Below are 10021 nucleotides of genomic sequence, written 5' to 3'. Positions count from 1 at the left end.
ATCCCAAAGTCCAAACAATACAATATCTCAAAAAAAATAAAAATTATAACAAGATAACTAAGAGGAGGAGGTTAGCCCTAGTCATTTGTTTTGCTCTTTATCTACAATTTCTTGTTTTGCATGTCACTTGAAACTACACTTCTATGACCCTATTGCAGACAATAAGGATAATTTTGTATAATTAGCAATAGGACTATATTTTCACCCAACTATAGTGAAAGTCCTAAATCATCTTTGGTGGTTCCTTAGTGGGAATACAAATGTGTCTCATGTAGCATAGGAGCTCTTTTTCTATGTGAAAATGAAGAACCTACCACCTAACTGTGATTTTTTGGTATATGTCAAAGAATTCAAGATCTCTAATGTTAAGTTAAGGTCATTCTAATGTTTCATCCTTGGAAGAACCAAGTGTTGTTATCAAAGCTGCAGATGAAAGATAAGTCAAGCAGTCAACAACCTTATCAATACTCTTGTTCTTGTGTCAAATGTTCAATTGAAAAAAAAAGTTGTAGGTACGTGGAGCACCTTTGATGATGGTAATTTTAAAACTCACCTCAAGTCTACATGAACTGCAGAGGCTTGTAATAAGTATGCATGACTATCTCCTTACCCAAAATATAATCCTTCCATTGCATGCAAACCTAACTAATAGCATATATCTCTTTGTTATATTTTAGGTACTTACCCACTATGTTATAAAACATCTTGTTATGGTAAATATAAAAAGTCTCAGGTGACACTATGCTAGACAATGGCTCACCATTGTAGGTACATGGAGCACCTTTGATGGTCATTTTGCAACTCACCTTGACTCTACATGAGCTGCATAAGTTTGTGATAAGTATGGATGATTGTCTTCTTCCAATATGTAGTCCTTTCATTGTATGCAGACCTAAACAATATTATAAATGCCTATCATATTTTAGGTGCCTACACACTATGTTAGAAATCATCATTGTCCAAAAATGGTCATTTATATGGTGGCCAATTTAGTAGTGGTGTGCCAAGGACATTATCAATTGAAATCTTTACCTAACAATGCAAAGGTGCACCCATCAAAAAAATCAAGATGCCTTTGTACCTTGAGAGCATATGCTCCATCTGCTTCTATGGTGTGGTTATTGTTGGTGTTTTAGCACATGTATCTATTGCAACTTTCCATTCTTCTTCGAGTCTAATAATGAATAGGAAAAATCTCCCAATTTGAGCAATTACTCATCAAAACTACTTCACATAATTAGGAACCCTAACTTTGTGGGAGACACTTTTGGTTTTCAATACTTTTTGCACAGTTTGATAATGACACTCAAAGTTCTAGCTTTATAGACAACATGGTACATGTACATGTAGAGCTGCTCCATCATAGATATCCAATAGTACCACATCATAGATCAACTCACCTTTCAAGAATTTGATAAAATAGGATAGATAACACTATCAACTTCCATAAATGTCTCTTACTTGACTCACCTATTTAATGACATATGGATGCAAATGAGGTATTCTTTTCAACTTTAACCTATCGATTGTCTCAACAAAGATCATAATCTTCTCATTTCCACTATCAATGATGAAGCATGGGGCCTTCCCATTCACCCACATTTGCAGGTGGAATAAGTGTTCATTTTCCTCTAGTGGAAGGACCTTTGCAATGGCATGTGAACCTATATCAATGATTTGCTTTGCACCTCTCTACTCAAATGGATCTACAAGCAATGATGTAAAAATATGTGTCCAACTCTTGTGACTATGCTAAGACAACCATCTTCCTAGAGCAAGTCAGAATTATGCATGGGCTCTTTTTAGTCCTGCACTACTTGCATATGTCCTTTTGGTTCTTCTTATCAATCTTCTTTTATGACTATTTATGTGACAAGACATCCTTACTCTATGGCTTGACTACAAACCCATTGTTATTGTCTCCCTTTGCCTTGGCACGCACAAAAGGGCCTTTCTTACCTTTGGGGTTGAATTTATCTTCAACCAATATTTTAATGTTTAAAGATGTCATTCTCATCTAGATGTACCAATGACAGATGCTAGACATTACAATTTGTAAAGAACCAATGCTTCTTAAAGTTCTTGATGCCAAGTTTTGAACACAATGTGTGTTAAGTATTGATGTAGTCAAATACAAATTTTCTCTCATAGTTGCGACAAAATTTACTTTTCTTCATTTGTATCTTTTGCAAAAATCTTCCTTGATGACCTCCATGAAACTACCCAAACTGAAATTCATCTCCATCACTAAATCAAGTGGAGTTCCTTCAACTCCTCCTTGGCTAGCAAGCTAGCAATCCAACATTGTTGAACTGGAATTCTAATTTAAGTAGGGCAGACATAATTTTCTCTAATCTAAGAAATTACAAAGAAATACATCTCCAATTTAGAAATATAATCATCAACAACATTTACATCAATTTTCCCTTCAAACTTAGGGATGTCACAACTTACCTAGGTTCTAAAGGGAGTCCAATTTCCAAATGACCTTTCCAATGGGGCCCACTACTTATTTTGGTTACTTCGGATCAACATCAACACAAATTGGTTCATCATCCTTGATCTTTGTTTTCCTCAAGCCACCTAGATCAACAACTTGAAGGAATTCGAGGAGTTAGTAGCTAGTTCTTCAATATCATTCAATCTTGCTTTAATTCAAATATCCAATATTTGACTGCATTTGATGGTACATGCAAGAGCAACTAGGTTGTGATAGCACTTATCTAAATTAGGCTAGTAATTTGGGGAACAATACACTAGTTGAGAAATTTATTGTACCAAAAGTAAAAATTGAACAAAATAAAACACAAAATTGATAATTACAATATAGCTGAACAAAATGATCTTTATTTTAATCGAGTGTGTTTACAAAATGGGTAAACTTTGTAGTAGAGATGAATGCCTTCTATTCTTGTTAGATGATTCAAATTCAGCCACTCTATAGCTTTCAAAAAAAGGAAAACTTACTAAAAGTAGTATATTAGGGACCTTGGTGGAACCAAAGAATCATCACACCTAGTACTAGCTAGTGTCCTTGTAAGTTTAAATGAGCATTCAAATAAGGACAAACCTAATGGAAAACTGAAAATGTTTGTTGGAAAATTATTTATTTGGCACCCCCATTTGTCAAGGCCATAACTCTTGTCTATAACTTCCATTAAGATGACTTGAGATGTTTTCTACATTGCAACACCACTTCCACTTTAAGATATCTCTATAATAGTTCTACTAATGATTGCGGATTGTTTTGGCTAGAAATAATTAAAAGAAAATCCAAATTAGCATGAAACCAATAGATAATGTCTATAGAATGATCAATAGATATCTAGCCGAGACAAATGTCTTGGCAAATCCTACGATAAGTAGGGACCCTCTCCATAGCAACATGAATATTCTTATCAATTGATTGAATCTCTTGAGCTTGGTGAATAAGACACCAGTGGTCCAAAAGCGAGAATAGGGTCAAGTGAATTCCTTCTCCAATGGATAATTTAATTTTAACATTTGATGGCACATCTAAGAGGGCTGTTAATTGCATTTTAAGCTCAACGTCTCAAGGGAAGGAGCACATATGTAACCTAGAATTGCTCCTTTGTCCAATGGTGCATGTAAATATCTCTCAATATTTTATTGTTAGATGTGTTTGTAGGGCTTTGTTAGGAAATTTGGAAAATATAAGTTGTGGTTTGGTGGAGGCATCTATTAAGGTGGGTGTATCAGAGGAAGCCATGATAGGTGGATGTAGCTAGATTGAGCAAATTGGGAACTAGGGTTTGTGAAGGAAGTACATTGTGTAATGGCAAAAATACCTTTCCAAGTTGTTGATTGATATTTTTACATCATTCATACCCCCGCTCTAGATCAAAAATTCTTGATTCATTCGATCCAAAATGAGATATAACTATCTAGAATGCTAGCAGTATCCATCATATTATGAATTCAAAATGAATAGTTGGCTAAATAAAACAATAATTTTTTTTCAAGAAAACTAGGAATTTAGATATCCCAACTTGGTGGGCTCATAACTTTTTATTCTGTGCTCAGAATTTGAAACCGTATACATAGTTGGAAATATATCCAAGAGTTCTAATTTTAGCCCCTTCAATATGATGCCTTTGGCTATTCAATTTAAAGGACGGACAATATTTTTAACACCAAATTTTACTTTTAAGGCCTTTAAAAATACAAATTTAGAAAATACTAAAAAATTAGATTTTTATTTTTTTCCTCCATCTTTTATGTTATATTACTCATAGAATACTCTAGATCACACTCGGATTGCTCTAAATCACCCCTAGATTTCTCTAGATCAACCTTGATCTAGTTTGGATCAAGGGGTCACTTGATATGGCTTGATATCGCAATAGATCTCTTGGTAGGGGGTATGATAGCGATTTAATGTTGATAGTTTTTAAAGGAGGATTTTTTTTTTAATTATATGGACCTAGGAACCATAAATGGGATAAAAATTATCCTTTATCAAAACCATAGTGTTCATTTTGGGGAAAGTATTCTTAGACCTCTCAAATATAAATAGATAGAACATAATACCTAAATGGAGTGAATTTTTAACCTTATCATGTATAACATTAACAACACATTGTTCTGAGGACATGATAGGTTAGAAAGGAAATTTTTTTAGGCACCAATTTCTAAAGTGGTTTATGAGAAGGAAATGATAGGTAAAAATATATTTCTAAAAGTCCTCAAGGGTGTAGTACTTGATAAAAAATAATTTTAACTCATTTTAGGATGGTGGTAAGCCAAACACAAGTAACCCATCTAAAATCTAGTCAAAATTTCTTTACATTTGAGACATGTATCAATATATTTTTTACTCTTTAATTTTCTTTGTTTGTGAAACTTTAACCTTTTCTAAATCCAACCATAATTGTAATTCCTTCTTTACTTACTTCAAACCCTAGAATTTTCACAATAACTTTTCTACCCATCCATCGCATGGTAAGTTCTCTAGACTCTATTGGGTGATAACCCTTAATGGACTATATGAAACCAAATAAAATATCCTTGTGCAAAATATACTGTACTATGCTACATGTTTCTCTTTATCTTCTCATAAGAGGAAGGCTAAATTTGCATCCTCTCATCCCCTATAACATTCTTCCATTTTCTTTATTTATAATGACACATAAACGACTATAACATCTCAAGATAATATAGTTGAATGTTAGATTAAATAAGATACCATAAGCTACATAAAACAAGCCAAATAAAGGTTCCTTTTAAAGAAATAATGATTAAATATAATTTGTAGTACAATATTATAGGAAAATCATTATGACACAAATGAAATCAAGGCTAAGGATCAAAGATTATCTTATGGAGTTCCTTAATAAGTCATTTTGAAGGGGCATTGATGCCGGAAAATTCAACAAAAATTCTGGTTAAGAAAAAAGTACATAAACATAAGATCATATAGAAATAATATTATTAATGTGGTCAATAACTTTAAGAGGTAAGGTTTCCATCTCCCTCCATTTTCTTCAGCCATTCATTCTCACTCCCAAATTGATCAATAAATTAGTTGTCCTATTTCATTCATGATAAACATGATCCATACACATTGATGAAGGAGACAAGAAATTCTCTATAATCTTTAATGATATTGTTGACATTCTATTAAGGTGGAGGAAACCCCTTAGACAATTCCCCATAATTCTCTAATAATGTAGCCTCAATGTTCTAGTAGATTATAGAAGCTTCAACACCATTGATAAAAATATATTAAGAAGAAAACACAACCATAGAACTCGCCATATCTAAACTAATAAATCTTTAAACAATCTCAATTTGGTAGGGTTGATATCCAATTCAGCACAATGGTCACGTGAGAATCGTATCTCTTGGTGACTATTTTAGCCGACGAGTTTTTAATGTGTGGTGCAGAGATCGACAACTTAAGAATAAACAGTTGATGAGGAGGATATCAAATATCCTTCAATGTCAAAAACCTAGGGTTACGCGCCTGCATTTTTAGTAAACAATTTATAAAAACACAGCTCAATATCTTCTGGTAAAATTAGCATCTCATGTGCAATAATTTTAGCTAATGGTAATGTAAATAACTTGAGTCATACGCTGAAGTGCAGAAAGCCTATAAATATGAAATACCATTCTGGAGGTTCTCAAAGCTGGTTGCTTGTCTGTGAATGTTTGGGAGATAGTAATGGTGTCTCGTACGAAGATAACATGCTATGTTTTGGTTGGCCTTATATTTGTATGGACCCTGATGGACGGCGCAGTGGCAGAAGTGAAAGATCAAAATGGTGGGCATGGTGACCATTGGGGAGGTTGGGGAGGTGGTTGGGGTGGCCCATGGCAAGGTGGGTCCGGTGGTCAGGGAGGTGGGCCTGGTTGGGGTGGTGCTCCTCGTGAAGGTCCTGGGGAAGGTGGGTCTGGTGGTCAAGGAGGTGGGTCTGGTGGTTGGGCTGGTGCTCCTCATGAAGGTCCTGGGGAAGGTGGGTCCGGTGGTCAAGGAGGTGGGTTCGGTGGTTGGGGTGGGGCTCCTTACGAAGGTCTTGGGGAAGGTGGGTCCGGTGGTCAAGCAGGTGCTCCTCTCCATGAACCATTGTGAGGTGGTCATGGTGGCCAAGATAGGCATGGTGGTAGGGGTGGTGCTCCTCATGAAGGTGGGCCTGGTGGTCAAGGAGGTGGGCCTGGTGGTTGGGGTGGTGCTCCTCATGAAGGTCCTAGGGAAGGTGGGTCCGATGGTCAAGGAGGTGGGTCTGGTGGTTGGGGTGGGGCTCCTTACAAAGGTCCTGGGGAAGGTGGGTCCGGTGGTCAAGCAGGTGCTCCTCTCCATGAACCATTGCGAGGTCGTCATGGTGGCCAAGATAGGCATGGCGGTAGGGGTGGTGCTCCTGGCCCGTGGCAAGGTGGTCCTGGCAGGCGAGGCGGTGGGAGTGGTGGTTGGGGTGGTGCTCCTCACCATGGCCATGCTCCTGAGAATTAAGGGATTCTAGTTTTATCTAGATCGATAGCATAAGTAGCATAGATATGATACAAATTATGTAATAAAACTAGTTTGGTCACATATTACTTAATTGATCCCTACTTCACTTATTATTTTGTATTTGCTCCAAATATGATTTAAGCATAAGTAGCATAGATATGCTACAAATTATATAATAAAGCTGGTTTCGATCAGAAATTGCTCAACTAGTGTCTTCTAATTGTAATGCATTTGCTCCAAAAATGCTTAATATGAATGGTAGAAGAATTCCAAGTAATATTTTAATGTTACCGGATATTTAATAAAGATGATAGGGTTCATATAGATATAATAAATATTTCGATTTCTTTGTATTGTTCTAGAATTTTAGTTTGATACCAAAGCATTTCATCATCTTTAAAACTTTTATTTTTAACAAATTAGAAAATAAAATGCTGCAATATGTTAAATTTTCTAATAGATATCATATTTTTACATTTTATGTAAATTAATGTGAAGGTTTTTTTGTAATAATTATGTAAATTTTTATATTGGTATTCTAATTATACCTAATGATCTATCATTCAATGAGATAAAATGTTATAGGATTGTAATTTTTTCTCAATTTAAATCAATAGAAAATTTAGTAATAAGAAATGAAAGAACAAGAAAAGAAAAATGTAGAAAAGGTAGACAAGCTGCAAAGTATAATGAGAAGTGAAAATGAAAAATAAAAAGATAATATAAAATATATTTGAAAATATTTAGTAAAAAGATACCATAAAAAAAGTAAGAAAATGTGGATAAACCTAACATAGAGAAAAAACATCAAATTATCATTCAAATAATTGAAGAAAAGAAAAGAAAAATTGTAACAATGTCAATCTTGTTAAATAACTATTGAAGAAGGAGGAAATCTTGAGGTTTGGTATTGCGTCCTCTTGATTTCACATTACCTCTTCTAAAGTAGGAGTTTGTGAAGTTATTCTACATTTATTATGGTGTTTTATAGGTTACCATGCCTAGAATGCTCTCTTCCTCTTTAAATAACATCATTTTTATGTTATTCTATTGAATTGTTGTAAGAGTTGAAGGTTATGGCCATTTGGGAAGGCATTGCTATTCATCAGTCTCAATTGGTAGTAACCCACACACTGTTTGCGGATGACTCTTTTCTATTTGGGAAGGGATGTTTGAAGGAGGCCAGGGTGATAAGGGAGACCATTCAGGAGTACTGTGCAGCATTAGGTTAGAGACTTAACATCTCAAAGTCAAAGGTATTATTTTTCAATATCCCCCATGTAGCTAAGAAAGCTATACTAAACTTGTTTGGCTTTGTGGTGGCTGAGCCCCCCTGCAAATACCTTGGTATCCCTTTCTTCCAAGTGGCCAACAAGTCTGTTTTTTGGAAAAATATCTTACAAGTCATTAAAGACATAATTGCCTCTTGGAAGGCTAGGTGGCTCTCCTTGGCAGGGAGAATTCTGCTGGTCAAATCCATCTTGAGTAGCATTCCAAATTATGTCATGACAATTCTTCTAGCCCCAAAGGGAGTGATGTTGAGTCTCGAGAAGTGCCTTAAGGATTTTATATGGAAGGGAAGCATAGACTAAAAGAAAAAGATACCTCTTATCTCCTGGGACAACATTTGTAAGCCAAAGGAATGTGGTGGTGTGGGACTTCACAACTTATATGAAAGAAACATTAGCCTAGGAGCAAAATTATCATAGAAATTTTATGAGAACCCAACAACTTTGTGGGTGAGATTAATTAGGATAAAGTATCTAGATTCAAATGATCGAGAGAGAATATTCACAATAAGGAATCCTCCAAAGAGGTCGGTCATGTGGAATTTCATGATAAAAAGTAGAGAGGTAATTCTCCCACATTTGTCATGGTTGGTGAATTCGAGGGATAAGGCACTCTTTTGGTCTAATTCGTGGAACGGTCTCCCTGAAATTTCCTCTCTATCAAATATATCAGAGGCTAGGGAATTTCTAGAAATTGAGTGGGGTTCAAGAGTAAAAGATTATCTTATTGTCGAACAAAGTGGGGACTGTGCAAGAGTAGTGTGGAAAGATTTGTCTAACATGCCCTTTTCTCAGAATGTTAAGGAAGAGTTACAGTTAATCTTGGAACAACGTCTAATTTGTTTTAAAGAGGAGGAGGAAAAGCTTGTTGGAATCATCATTTCCGTTACATCAAAAGATCGAATCGTTAGTGAACGGGCCTACGACCAGAGTTAAGGAACCATAGGAGGTGTGAGAAAGCCATGTCACGAATCCACATGAGGCACTGACCCACCAAACGGCCAACAATCCCCCCCTCAGCGAATACTGAGGATTCCAGGGGAAACTCCAAGGATTCAAACCCATGACCTAGCGCTTTGATACCATTTGTTGGAATCACCGTTGCTGTTACACCAAAAGCTCGAACTGTCAGTGAATGGGGGTGTGGCTAGAGTTAAGGAACTATGGGAGGCGGGAGAAATCCATGTCACGAATCCATAGGAGGAGCTGACCCGCTGAATGGCCAACAAAGCTGATTTGGACAAGAAGTACAAATGGTAGATTGCAAGCCAAAGTAAAGAAATGTAAACATTCATGAAAAAGGATCTATCCACAAGTTGTCAGACAATGCCCCTAGCAGTATCTATAGTACACAGTTAGGAACCACACCCTACAAAACTACATGTTAGATAAAATCACAAAATCACCTAAATGCTTACCAAGGAAGGTGATGAAAATTTGAGGGTAGCTATATGCCTCCCTGTTTCGGCTTGCTAATTTTAGTGAGTTGAAACATGGTATCGTGTTTACCACATCAAATTGTGAAACAATATTGATGAAAACTTCTCACAAGAATATTTGATACAAGATCCAAAACTAATGAAGAATCATTTAGTAAGAAAGAGAACTAAACCTCAATTCCAACACAACACAGAGTTTGAGGATTTGAGAGCTCTCTAACACAACAAATATTTAAATGGAAACAAATGCAAAGAGAAGGAAGAAGAGATAGAAAACATTAATACACACTTTGGTGATCCATGAGAAGAGAAAAGGAACC

General features: G+C 35.8%; 1 protein-coding gene across 1 annotated transcript; it reads left to right on the top strand.

The window, feature by feature from the left end:
• Positions 1-6187: 6187 nt before the first annotated feature.
• LOC131049293 (uncharacterized) lies at positions 6188-6973 on the top strand. The gene is made up of 2 exons (XM_059210566.1): positions 6188-6569; positions 6651-6973. The coding sequence occupies exons 1-2, from the start codon at positions 6188-6190 to the stop codon at positions 6971-6973; spliced, it is 705 nt and encodes a 234-aa protein (XP_059066549.1).
• Positions 6974-10021: the final 3048 nt, after the last annotated feature.

The sequence above is a fragment of the Cryptomeria japonica genome, chromosome 8, assembly GCF_030272615.1.
Source record: "Cryptomeria japonica chromosome 8, Sugi_1.0, whole genome shotgun sequence".
NCBI classification, from domain to species: domain Eukaryota; kingdom Viridiplantae; phylum Streptophyta; class Pinopsida; order Cupressales; family Cupressaceae; genus Cryptomeria; species Cryptomeria japonica.
This window is presented reverse-complemented; position numbering and strand designations above follow the sequence as displayed.